Below are 14,214 nucleotides of genomic sequence, written 5' to 3' on the forward strand. Positions count from 1 at the left end.
GACCTGCAACAATAACTGAAGGGAGTCAGCAAAGAGGGAAAAATACCAGTTCTAGTTGGTCACAACAGGTTAGGACAAACACTCTAGAAATGGCTTCAACAGTCCCTCCAAAGCTTTGATGCAGCTCAACAAAACCAACTCACGGTCATCTAAGGAGATGCAGCAGTATGTCTGCTCCCTTCTTCCCAGTCAATTGTTCCTTATCCTTTCACTTCCATCAGAAATCTGAGGAGAAATAGCTCATCTAGGTAAGGCAAGCATAAACATCTTCTACTTGGGTAAGCAGGCTGGAGATGCAAGTGGTATCTCACGATGAAAGATGGAAGGAGAGAGATGAAATTTTTCGAGGGTGGGGAGTTAGTAAGAAAGTGGGCAGGTGCTATTATAAAACAGGACATTGAACAAGCCCATGATACGTAGGAGCTTCGATGCTGGGGTTTTTTTGGTCTTTAAGGAATTCTTCAGAGTTCATTAACATGTTAAGAAGGATGCAACTGGGAAACCCCTCCCCTGCAACAGTACAGAAAAACCTCAGATCCAGTGGTAAAATGTGCTGAACTTGAACTGTAGAAGAATGAAGCTGGGTTAATTACCATGGATAATCTACAACTGTGGCTGGCTTCAGGGGCAGCGGGTTGGCCGATGTAGATAAGGTGCAGGTGTGGCTGGTTCTGTTAAGGGGTTGGGCAGCCGATGAAGAGAGAGCAGCCAAGGAAGACAGAGGAGGAAGAAGCAGAGAGAAGGGAGTGTGGGCCCTGGGTGAGGAGAGACCAGGAGAAGGCAGCAGAGGGACTGTCGTGAAGAGTATGTTGGTATGAGATGGTAAAAAGACCTTGTTGCAGCCGGCTAGTTTGAAGAGTGCTGCGACATCGAACCCCTCTTTCCACGTCACAGAAACACAGCAAGCTGCTCTGAATAGCCAGTGTCCATAGGATCACTATGGCTCACAGCCACCAGATCACCATGGCCAGCCATACTCCATAAAGATAATCAGGAGATAACAACCCACCAGTGGGAATTCAACATGTTATTTCATCGAACTCCACCGAGGCAAGCTGTAAAGAAGGGTCCAGTATGCCTTTCAACAGGACAGTTATCTCCAGTATACTACCAAGCAGAATTTTCTAACATTTTCTGCCACCAAGCTAAAATACTGACTACATCAGAGATTTAACCACTGTTGCGGCTTATCATCCTTACTGTCTCTGCTTCGTCAAAAGAAAAAGAAATCTGAAGTTGAATTTAAAAAGAGAAATCACCATTCATTCAAATCTCAGTAACGGGCTGGCAAAAGAAGCATGTTTGGTTTTGAATGAGCTACAGTGAAACATTAAATACCTCAGTTGTTTCAGGAACTCAACATCGGAGCTGCTGTTAATGAGCTTGATGAACTCCTCATAAGAAGGAGCATATGTGTAGTCTTTCTTTTGATGCTCATTCATCTGTTCTCTGTACTCCAGCTGGCTGAGCAGCATTCGGTTAATATAATCTGGATCACTCAGCAGTTCCACCACTGGTTTCAGTACTGGAGAGGAAAAATATTTTAAAACAAAATCCTTATGCTGAAGAACAACTGCTGTCCTTTAAAAGAAAATTGCAGATAAAAGGCATGAATAAATACGCAAGCTGATAAACATCTAAAACCAGTTGTCTGGACTGCATGGTACATTTGAGCTTGCATGTACCTTCTTGATAAAACTGTTTATTCTGTTACACAAATAGATTTAAGTTGACAGAGTTCTACTGAGAAAATTCCCAGTGTTTTTCTTTCTGCTGTGCCTTGAAGGCTATAACATTACAGCCGCTATAAACGAAAATTAAAAGTAAACTGAATCGCGTAATATACTTTAGTCTTCCTAATTTCTGAATTTGACTTCAGTGACATAAAGAATGACTAGTGTATTTGTAATCAGATTGAAGTGTAGTTGATAAATTAAAAAGCAGAACAGAAACCCCTTAGTTAAAAAACCCACACTGGCTAAATCCAAGTCTAAAAAAAAAAAATTATCAAATCTAGTATCATGATTCAGTTATAATCACCTCCTTAAGTCTATGGATTCTTGGTATCTGAACAAAATATAAAAGGCCAGAATTATTCATATAATCACTAAACAATGCCACAGAAGACTGAAAAAGTGTTCTTCTATGTTAAAAATAGGAAAACTGAACGGATAAATTGTGTTTTATCCTGCAAGGTGCTAGACAGCCTGGCATCAAGAGCCAGGTAAGTATATGCTTGATTTTGAGAATATTAAGTGTCCTACTGGTTATCACAGAAATTAAGTTTCAGAATTTAAAAGCAAAGTATCAAGACTTTAACATAACGAAGTCTGTAATTACTACTATTGTACAGGTGCAAATGGTTAATCATCTCTGATCTTTGATCTACCTTTTGTTGCAAGTATTTCTGCAAGGACTATGCGCAAGCTGACAGACTGGACATCCTTTGAGGGTAGGAGACAATACACCAGAATTTGAGAATATTTTTGCAGGAATCTTACTTCTTCATCAGAGCTCCTCAAGCACGGATGCAGCAAAAAAGGTCTCGGTGGTTCTTCCTGCCTAAGGGTGGTGGGGAGAAAGAAAGGAAAAAAAGAGAGAACTTACACACCACTTGCATCATGTTTAGTTGCTAATTGATAAAATATCCAAGTAACATTATCAGATATGTAACTTCAGTCAAGAAACACTTTAACGCATGTATACTTTTCAAAGCTTGCTGATTTTTCTGCATGATGTTAAGATACTTTTCCAAATTCCTTTGTCCTGTCAATGTTTTCACCTGCCAAAATACCGTATTTTAAAACTGCATCAAAAAGCAACAGCCTAGCAAGTAGGAGGAAAAGTTTCTCTGAATAAAAACCCCAATTGTTCCATCACTGAACTTAGTGAAATTTTGTCCAGTTTTTCAGACAAGACAAACTTAGCAAATACATTCTTGTAGAGCAAACTATTTATAAACCTGAACCTTGCAGAGGATTTGGGATCACACCCAGTTTGAGAAACAGGTCTACCTGTTAAGACACTGAAGCTACCACCTTTCCTTTGTTACTGGCAAATAAATCTCCCAGCAAGTAACTGGCCTGTTTGACATGAATTTTCCTGTAACAGGAGTTTCCGACTTGCCACCTGCAGCCTACATCAGATTAGTCTGTGCAAGTTGCCTATAAAATAACAAACTTGGCGTTACCAGCCATCTACATTGGTAGAAAACCAATTCAGAAAAAGATTTCAAAAACCCACCCACAGATTTAGAAAGAGGGTGGAATCATGATGACAAACAGAGGAAGGTGAACTGACTCCCAAAGTGTAAAGAAATTTGGCTACCAAGTCCCTTCAGTAGCTCAGCAAGTGAGAACAGACCACACTGTTACCAGTATCAGTGGGGTATACAAAGCACGAAACTGGAAAGCGAGAAACTGCAGGGGCTCAGAGTGTGCGTGCAAACCTACCTTTGGGGCAATATCCCTGCGGGCAGCATGCTCACCCCACGGTGGGCGAGAGGCCCTGCACTTTAGGCTCTGCTCTGTCGGATAGGTTTGAACCTGCATCTTCCAAGTGCCATCCCGAGTCACCTCTTGATCAAATGACAGATTTGGTGACTCATCTCTTGGCCAAATCAAGTAACAAGACTTGCTTGGATCCAAGCATCTCAGGCATGCAGAGATCACAGAGCCATTCAGAGAAGAAACAAGAGAACTTGCCTCAAGCTGAGTCCTTTGATCAGCAGGCTGAAGCTGGAATACGCTTATGTTTTATACTAATAAATCACCACAGATTAAAGAACAAGTAACTAGGGAACAAAGTCACATCCTAAATGTTTTAGAGTGAGGGTCCCATCCTGTCTGCCTTCCGTGTCCTTGCCTTTGGCTAATTCCGATTCAGTTTCAAGAGGAGCAGGAGAATACACTCAGCCAGAATTGCTCTCAGCCTGCAGCAGAAGGCATTCACCATCATCCACTCGCTAACCGTAATGGTTATGCAAGCTGGATACTAATGGATGGAAGAAATTCAAAATTTCTTGCTGGTTTCACTTTGCACTTAGTGAAAGAATTAGGCTCCTAACTTAAAGGAAGTACATCAGGCCTGGAATTAGAACAGGTATAACGTGCTATACTATGTATTATACAAACATATTCCCCTTCCTGCCACTGAACAGGCAAATGGGTCCTCCTTGCTCCTAGCAATCACAGTAGGCGCATTTTGGGAAGATGGCAAGACAGAGTCTTTCAGAACTAACAGCAAAGGGATGGTTGTAAAGCACTGGGTGGGACATGCACAGCAATGTGCTGCTGGATGAGCAAGCTCATGATAGTACAGCCTGTGTTGTTTGCAAGCTCCCCACGCAAACCTCCCCCACCTTGATTTTGTGCCCAGTACCAACCAGGTTCATCTCCTTGCAGGTGCCAAAGGCTTTCTGGACTTCTCAGAACATGTTTGACTGGACCTGCCAAGGGAACTCCTCAGTGCAGGTCACAGCAGGACCTTTTCTTTATACAGAAACAGGTGCAGAAGCAGAGACAAGGTGCCCTAGCAGCTGTTTCACGGCCATGTGCCTGATGTGCTCCAGTCACAGATTTACAGTTTAACAGCAAGGTAAGCATGACAGTGGTTACAGCAAGACAGAAGCAGTGTCACCTGAGAGGCACAACAGCAATTTCCAAGGCAGCCAGGACTAGTTTTCAGTAGAAGGCTCTAAGCTGTTAACAAAGGCTCAGGTCTGCCACATCTCACACCAGTGCCTCCTCCCATTGTCCGTAACATCTGCTTCATTCCCAGAGATGGACACTGCTGTCCTGGCTAGAGTCAACTGAATGTTACTCAGAGAGCTGCTCCAAGCAGTCTCTACGTGAAAAAGTGACCAAGAACTATATACAGTCAAAGTAAAAGCTTTCAGTTACGCACTGCTACGTGGCCACTAGTGACAGGCAGCATTGTGTAACAACTCATATTTGCTAGTCAGTCCAGGAGGGAGTAAATATGTTGGAATAGTAACAACACTCTAATAACTCTAATTCTGTTCTAGTAATACAAGTAGTTTGCCTCAAGGTGACAAAATTTTTAATTAATTTTCAGAACAACAAGAATGTAAAGATAACATTTGGTTTCAATTTGACTGAAGCCTCTTATTCAATCCCAAATCCAACGTGGATCACTGAGGGGGTTTCAATTGTTACAAGTAAGACAAATTTCAAAACAGGCCCCTTGGAACAGCTTGGATGCAAATACTCCATTCTTCTGAGGAGCACTGGTTTATGAAGATGATGTGTTGTCTTCACTATCAACCAGCACAGGTGGTGCAGCTGACTGAGCTCAGAAAGCTGTTTATCATGTTCTGGTAGGATCTTTTCTCTCTGGCAGTTGAATACCTAGCTATTTCACTCAGTACATTTCCATTCCTCATGCATACTCCAGACATATCCTAAAGCCCTCTCTACACTGCATCAAACATTCCTCATCACATGCTTTCCCTAAAAGGCATTCATTATTTATCCAAAACCAGACACGTCCCAGGCGGACTACTGGCAGACAGGAAGTCTTAGTTGTTTACGTACTTACGTGAAAGTTGTTACGTACCTCTTACTAGGAAGCAAAGGCTTCCTTTTCTGGACAGGCTGGTCCACCCAAAGTCTGCCATTTAGAAACACAGCTAGAAGCATACCCAAAATTCTGGCAAACAGGATGACTTACACCGAACATCAGCTGGCTATCAGCAAACTAACCTAACAACTTGGTCACGTGTATTAACAACACTAAAAGCAAGATTTTTTTTCCCCCCGTGAACACAAACACACCATCGTTTTTCAATGCTCTTCCCTTTTTTGTGGGACATACTGCATAGTTATTAGATCAAGCTATACTTTCACAACATGTGCAAAGCAGAAAACAGAACTGTAACACACATAAAATTTCTCAACTGAGATGAATCGTCTTTGCCTCCCTACAAGTCTCTGGAGGAATGCTGGTCTGTTTGTGACTGCAAACACCCTGGAGCATTAACTGCACTTATACTATCATCCATGCAAGACAAGTCCTTTCTCAGAATTTCTGTCTCCCCATTGTACAAATTCATTCCCAGTCAATACCCAAGACATACAGCTTGGCTGAGTTGTACCTATGCCAGGACTTTTCTGATACACAATCAGCAGAACACAAACAGAAAGTGGAACAGAATAAACAAGCAGAAAGGCAAATATTTGATTCTTACCCTCCTGATCTAATGTGTTCCTGCCCACAGGAATGCAAGGGGGGCGTGGAGTTGCATACTCTCCAATTGACAGGCCATTTAAGAAGAGTTTTAATTTTTTCTCCATTACCTAAGAATACATGACTCCCTAGAAAAGGGGTTCTTTCCATTGTTTTCCTAGCTAAACAGTACCTACAGTGTGATCTAAAAAGCAGAAGGGAAAGCACAATACCCCACCAGATTTTTATGAAAAAAAAAAAAAGAAAAAAAAAAACCCAAACCCCAAAAAAACCACAACCAAAAACCAGAGAAACAAGGTCTTCAGGAAATTTAACTCTAATCAAGCCTTGCATATCAATGCCAAACAGTTGTGTCAACGAATCCTGCAGTTTTCATTGCTGTTTGGGCAAGAGAAATAAAGGGGAGACTGAAAGCAGGCAAGGGAGCTTGGGGGAAGGCTTAACAGCTACAAAATAAACCAGTATGCCAGTGGTAAAACAGAAAAGACATCTGGGCTTATATCCTCCTTTGCATTTATACATGAAGCATTACAGTTCTATTTGCCTCAATGTAATCACTGATCAGCTTGCAGGGAAAACGTACTGCGCATCAACAGAAGGTCTGCCCAGAAAAAGCATCCCTTGTAACTCGGGCTTCCCCTTCACTGATATCTATTAAAAAAAAAAAAAAGGAGCTGTGAGTAATCACAGAAGTATTAATACCACCACTCAGCTACCAAACCGTGTCCACTTACTCTCCTGGAACAGAAGCAGTGGTGTTCTGATCAGGCATATTGTTAAGGCTTGATATAAAACCTCAGTCTTCAACTCTGTCAGAATGGGATCAAGAAAAAAGGAAGGCGCTGTTCATTTAGCACAGACCAAGAGGAAAAGCAGAAACCTAACTGCAGTCTGCATGCATGTACACAAAGCAGAGTGCTGCTACATAACTCCAGTGTCAATAAAGATATTAAGCCCCATTAAATAACCTGAATAGTAACAAAGGCATTATTTCTCTTCCTATTCAATTTTGAACATGTTATTAGAAATGTGTGGTTGGATTTTCCAAACACAAGGTCACTTAGTAATCACAGAAAACTCTTAAGTAAAACTGTGTGCAGATATTTTTAGAGAGCTTTGAAAGCCCTGCCAATTATCCATAAACTGTGAGCACAACTGTGTGCAGTGAACTAATATAAATGTGGCACTCTAGCAAACAGTTCCAAAACAGGCATGATACAGGCTTTGTAAACCAGGCTCATTTAATCTCTTTAGGCAATAGAAAAATAATGGCAAGTGGCAACTTAATTCATTTGTGTCTTCTTGAACAATCAATACCAAAGTAATAGTGACATATATTGGTGTATCAAGATGCAGGTGTCTTCAGTGATTTAAAACAGTAGACAGAACCCATGCTTCACACAGCATGCTTACAGGTCATATCCCTCTTCACTCTGCCATGAGCTACAAAGCCAGGCTTAACCCTGTGTAAGTTCCTTTTCTGTAATTTTCATTTTATGAAATCTTTAAGCCTGCTCTGAATTTTTAACGCTATCTATTGCTATTTCATAGTGCTAGAAAACAAAGGGGTTTCCTTCAGTTACCCCCTAAACCAGTGGAAGATCGGGCAGCGGTCTGTGAATATAGATCCATAGGCGGGGTCTAACAAAGCTAATTCCTTTGTACCACGTCTGTTCCAAGCAGTACTTTTCTTTGGGACTAAACTGACACCTGCTTTAACTGTCCCGTGCTCTGAAATTGTTTTGTGCAATAACTGATTGTGTGTGCCCCTAAACATCATTACTAAGACTTTACCCTGTTGCAAACCTGCGAGTTCATCCAACACTTTATAAAGAAAAGCACAACAGTAGATTTACTGTGGTATTGCTGAAGCAGTTAAAACAGTTACAACCAGTGTTACAGAAGTAACATAATTTCCTTCCTATGCTATAACTAAGCAACTCTGAGCCACTATCAATACCTCTGGACAACAGTTCCCCACTTCTCAGGGCTGCAGGACCCACTGCAGTTCTTAATACTGGACTATCATCCACAACTGGGCTTCCAGGTTTCGCAATACAGAGACCTCATGGAAATCTCTATCTAGGATCTACTCTAGATACCCACAGTTTTAATAAGGACCACCTGGTAACTGCCTATATTGTAAAGATTCATTTTAAAGACTGTCATTGTAAAAACAGTCAGAAGTATTAAAAAAACTCCTGGTATTTGTGGTTGGGTTTATGCCCCTGATGTGAAGCATTGTTTTTATTTTGTATAGTCTCAGCCCTCAAGATGGCATGGAAAAGCTTAAAAATGAATCTGAAAAGGGGTGAAAAAAGTTAAAAGCCAACCCCAAAGTTATCACTGTCCATGCAACTTGGGATTTTGCAGCTTTGGGGTTGGCAGCACCACTGGTTCAAGGACAGGAAACCCCAAAATAAAGACAATGATTAGGAAACATGCATGATCAGGAACTTAGTGTTGACAAACTAGATAAATCCATGTGCTTTGAAAATAGGAAGCAAGCAAATAAATACTAAAAACAAAAACCCACCCCAAACCCCAAGGAGTCTGTAAAAAAATTAGTAACTATACAAGAAATTACGTAAGGGTCTTTTTTCTTTAAATAAATAATCGCAAAATGTTCCATTCAGCCTTGTTATTTCTTTATTTAGTCTTTCAAGAGACAGTCTTGCAGAGTTACATTTAAGTATCAATCAGTGCAATTGTGAGCTGAAGCACACATACAACTCTAAATGACTTTCATCAGTACATTCAACACCACGTGTTCATTAAACTGATTCTGAGAACAGAACCACATGCAGCCTGCACTTCTGCACCTGTATCACCCTCACTCAGATCTCTAAGCTTCTTGACAATGCAGAATGACAACTGCTTGATCTATTTGAGTTTTCTAAGAAATACTTACAAGTCAACATCATAAACACACCTAAAAAAAGTACCTACTAAAAAAAACCCCGCATCCTCTGAAAACAGACCACCACACCAAACCCAAAAAGCACAACAAAGAATAAAGACAAAGCCAACACCAAAATTTCCACAGCTGTCATTTTTATCAACATACAGCAGCAAGCTTTATAAATCACTTTAATATTTACTGTGAAGATAACCATATCATTTATACGCGTCAGTTACCTCTTTCAGGAAAGAGCATCTGACATGTCATATCGACAACAGACTCCAAGAATTCATGAATGGCTTACAAGCTGTGGTATGATCGTATCAGCACCAGGAGGTCCTAAAGCTTATTGTGGTGTCTAGGTCATACTCAATCATCAACAGGAAACACAAACTTTTCACACCAAAGCTTGAAGGCAGTGGTGAGCTTTAGACCTGGTGCTACCCATGAGTTAACTTTAATAACGTGGGCAGACCTTGGCTGTTCATGACTATTTTGTTCTCAGCACTTTCATACAGCTGCTCCCACTGCAACAAACCTCCACAATTTCAGACGAAACCTCTTATTACTCCTTTCCAGAGACTGGGTGTGATAAGCAGTTCTTGGTATTCCTGGTTTGTGGGTGGCAAATGAAATTACAGTAGAAAAACAAGAACTGTGGGAGGTGTTTAGTAGCTATCTTGACAACTTGGATGCATCTCTAGGATTAACCAAGTTAAATCTCAAATGTTTAAATTCCCTTTGCATCAACCTGCTCTTGATCAGTTTGTGATGGCAGCACCTTTTATTTCTTAGTATCATATCACGCTACATATTGTAATCACAAAAAATACCACCTTTATGTATCCTATACATGCAAAGGCGTTCACATGGGCCAATAAAAGAGAGTTGTCTTCTCTCCTTACCGTGGCAGTAATACATAAAAAACCAAAAGGAATATTATCAAAACATGTACAACATGAACTTAAATCCCCAAATTATTCGTCACAGTGATCACTCAAATAGCAATTTTCCCACAGCACTTCCCCTCTCACATTTTTCAAGAGCTTTCAGCCCTTGAATCGGGGTTCTACATCAGTGCTGAGAGTAGCCTACAGCCCTCAAGCATTCATTTTGTTAACTCATGACTTATGCTGCAAGTCCAGAAACACCCACACAAACACTTCTTGAGCATCCCATCAGATGTCATGTAGCAGTCAAGTTGCCAGAAGCAGCCTGCAACACCACATATCTGTATTTGCATAAAACAATTTTTTCTCTGCCTTTAGGATCAAGATGTCCCAGGTATAGGTTAAAAGACAAACATAAAACACTCCCAAACAAATGATTTAGGGGGTTGGGAATCAGTAGCACAGTGACCTCTTCTCACTGAGATTTGTTCAAAAAGTGCTGCTTGTCAGGTGGTTCAAGAAAAGGCAAACTCTCTTCAAATCTTATTTGCCTACACTGCAGTTTAGAGACCACCAGCACAGCGTGTTATTTATTAAATGTTACTGGTTCTGTAGTACTATTTGATGTGGTTATTCTTGGCCTACAATAAGCGTAAGTGAACTTCCTCTTCCTCTCATGTGAATGCTTTACAGAAAGACACTATTTGTTTTCACTTTGCTAAGACCTTCCAATACTGACAGTGCAATTCATCCAGAGGAATAGCTGCCTCTTGCTTTCAACATACATATGTTACCACAGTAAGACTACATTCCCAGGCTCAGGTAATTCTAGCCCCCAAGAAAGTATACTACCACCACAGACAACATTGAACTCGCATACCAACAAGGATGTTTCCAGCATTATACACCACTTTACTCAGCTTGCTTATATTCTGCTTAAAGTAGCCAAGGAAAGACACTTGAATGAACTATAAAGAACTGAAGGGATAAAAGCTGCTACAAAGTAAGAATGGCCAAATACTGTCCTCTCTACCCTGCAGGATGCACTTGGCTAATCCTGTTATAAACGCATTCCTGATTCCGTGCAACGTAGGGGAAACAAGCAGTGGCTTCCATCAATAAATCCAAGGGTGATTTTTCTTCTATCTCTCAAACTAGCTAACACTGGAAATAGGAAAGTATCACATTCCATTTCTATGCTGAGCAAATATTAGGAATGAAATGGTTTCCTATGTAAAATACTCTGAATTGCCACAAATTTTAAGTGAAAAGTGACAGGATCCTTTGGAGCACCAAGTGGAACTCAAGGTACACCCCAGGAAGGCATATAAGCTGAAAAACTTCAGAAAGATGAAAAACTGTCTTGCCTACAGCTTACGCGGCTCTGTATTACCTCGGACCGTTATGCTCATGGCTAGAGGAGTGTCTCTACCCTTATTTCACTCTGTAGAAGTGTCTGTCAGGCACAGGAAAGACAGTCACCGTTGAAGAAAGCCAGGAGAGAGAATAAAGAAAGGAGAAACAGACTTAACACTGCCAGGCTTCTCTCTCCTAATTCCCTGCTCTCCTCTTCTCATACTCTCCCTCATTCAGAGAAGTATTTTTCCTCATCTGTTGGTCTCTGCTGGCCTTTACCTTGAGCGTTTACTACTAAGCAGAGCCTCACAATGATTGAGATAAGCCAGAAGGAATGCAAGAGCAAAGGGAAGGACTGTAATACCATTCCTTTTTCTGAAAGGTTGCACAACCTACTTCCATCTTCTCAGACACTCTGATCTATCAGATATCACAGGTCCAAGTTAGTCAGTGAAGCAGAAAAGTAAAAGGATTTCTGGGGCTGACATGCATCCAATGACAAAACACGTGAACTTTACACTGGAAAAAGACATGTCTGTGTTCCTGTGCACAGAAGGTTCCTTTCCATTACTTTAGTGGATTTATCTGTTGTCATACAGGAAAACCAAGACCAAGTGACTTATGAGGCACACCCTCCAGAGATGGTACGAGAGGTATTTCAAATTTCAAAAGCCCAGGTAACAGACAAAATGCCCTTCGCTGTCACACTGCAGTAAAAACTCAGCACAGGAAACAAGATGCAGTGCTCCAGCAGGCATCACAACAGGAAAGACACCTTGCTCCAATTACAGTCTCTGTTCCACTGTATTTACCATCCAAAACTAACTGGATTCATTATTAGAGACACAGAGAGGAAACACATGAATGCCAATTTAAATTTACTAGTGTTTTTAAAATACTGACAGAAAGCAAAGATAGATCAAGAAGATCTGTCCCCCCTACCTTAGGAAAAAGAATTTTCTGTGTTTGAATTGTGGCAGTTGTGTTTTCACCTGGCAGGCAGCTAAACACCACGCAGCTATTGCTCACTCCCTTCCAGTGGGATGGGGGAAAGAATTGGAAAAAGGTAAAATTTGTGGGTTGAGATAAAGAGAGTTTAACAGGACAGAAAAGGAAGAAAATAATAACAACAATGCAGAATTACAATACATAAAACAAGCGATGCACAATGCAATTGGTCACCACTCACCAACTGATGTCCAGCCAGTTCCTGAGCAGCGGCCCCTGGCCAGCTTTCTCCCTAGTTTACATGCTAAGCGTGATGTCACACGGCACGGAATATCCTTTTAGCCAGTTTGGGTCAGCTGTCCTGGCTATGCTCTCTCCCAGCTTTTTGTGCCCACCTGCTCACCGCTGGCCCCCACCCCCCCCAGCCTCCTCACAGGCAGGGCAAGGCGAAAAGGATCCTTGACTTAGTGTTAACACTACTTGGCAAGAACTAAAACATCAGTGTGTCATCAACATTATTCTCATCCTAAAACCAAAACACAGCACTATACCAGCTACTAAGAATAAAATTAACTATCCCAGCCAAAAGCAGGACAGCAAAATAGAAATTAATTGAAGGCTTTCCAAGAAACTATCTTCCAAGCTAGAAGTGACTGACTTCGTAGTTCTCAGCCTACAGCTTAAAACGTCAGGAGGTTCTAGCACAGCAAAATCCATAGCAGTAGGCCATTTAGCGTAAAACTCAATTATTCTTAAACCCACAAAATCCCTTAAAAAGCTGCGCTTCCAGGCTTATTACACGCATGCTCAGATCACCTAGCAGTACAAATTCAGACTGTAGCATATGAGCACAATGTCACATTTCTGCTGACTTTGCCACAGTACATATACAGCATTTAAGCCCTCTCTCCATCTGCCAAGAAAAAGCAAGTCCTGTGCAGTTTCCATAAAGCTTCCCAGACTTTTTGAGAAAGTCTGGATGAGCAGCATGAGGATATACCAGTGCTTCACATCCTGCATCATGCAGCACCATGCCCCTGATCTGCTCTCGGGCACCTTAAAACCAGACCTTCCCCCTTATGAATTCACAGCCTTGCAGTATGTGAAAAAACAGTCAATGGATCCTATTTCAACCTATACAAAGTCTGCAGTTACAGCTGTGGGGTTTGTTGGGGTTTTTTAACCCATTATCTTGATAGGATGTTTTTCATTACCACATTAATGCAGCCTGCCTTACCCAGCATTGACTAAGGTGCATTTACCATTCCAAAGTGATAAAGTTAATTGGAAAATACCCAAGAGAATTTATTTTAGCTCTATATAGTGGAAGTAACAATCCAACAAAAACCTAAACGAAGTGGTCATATTTCTCAGTAGAGAAGGAACCACATCAAGAGTCAGTATTAATAATAATTAATAACTCTGGAATTACACGTCTGTGGCCCCAGCTTCAAACAAGAAAACAATACTTTTTTTTAAGTGTAAATCCTCATCCTTTAACTGTTCAAATCAAACTCTTACCAAAAGCAAGCTCTTTACTGCAATAAAGGGCAAGTGTAAGCACAATGCTTAAAAATCGGGGAGCACACTTAGGAGCTTTACCTGACAGAGAGTTCTATCACATTCCAGAGCCGAAGGAAAGCACTATCTGGAATCCAATGCAAGATCTGCTGCAAGGTGCATACACCTTAATTTTTTTTCTTTTCTCGAATGTAAATCACCCTTTAGGTGTTTTTTGGTCTTTATTTCCTACACATCAGCCTACATAAAGCTGGCGTCTACCACAGATACATTAACCCTATCTTCTGCTCCAGAATAGAAAGAAGCATGTATGGCAACACACAAGACTAGTCACCGACAGAAAAATGTTGATGTTTTTCCTCTGAAGGGGTATTAAAAATGTGGATTTAA

At 41.0% G+C, this 14,214-nt stretch overlaps 1 protein-coding gene across 2 annotated transcripts in view; it reads right to left on the minus strand.

Annotated features, from left to right (window-relative positions):
* SNX25 (sorting nexin 25) overlaps positions 1 to 14,214 on the minus strand; it is an 88,111-nt gene that overhangs the window by 50,539 nt on the left and 23,358 nt on the right. For both annotated transcript variants that reach the window (XM_056326058.1, XM_056326060.1), the window contains 2 exons: positions 2,390 to 2,562; positions 1,339 to 1,525 (listed from right to left, as the gene is read on the minus strand). In XM_056326058.1, the coding sequence (XP_056182033.1) occupies positions 1,339 to 1,525; positions 2,390 to 2,562 (360 nt within the window). The remainder of the gene's footprint in view (positions 1 to 1,338; positions 1,526 to 2,389; positions 2,563 to 14,214) is intronic.

This window comes from Falco biarmicus, chromosome 1 (genome assembly GCF_023638135.1).
Source record: "Falco biarmicus isolate bFalBia1 chromosome 1, bFalBia1.pri, whole genome shotgun sequence".
Taxonomy (NCBI): domain Eukaryota; kingdom Metazoa; phylum Chordata; class Aves; order Falconiformes; family Falconidae; genus Falco; species Falco biarmicus.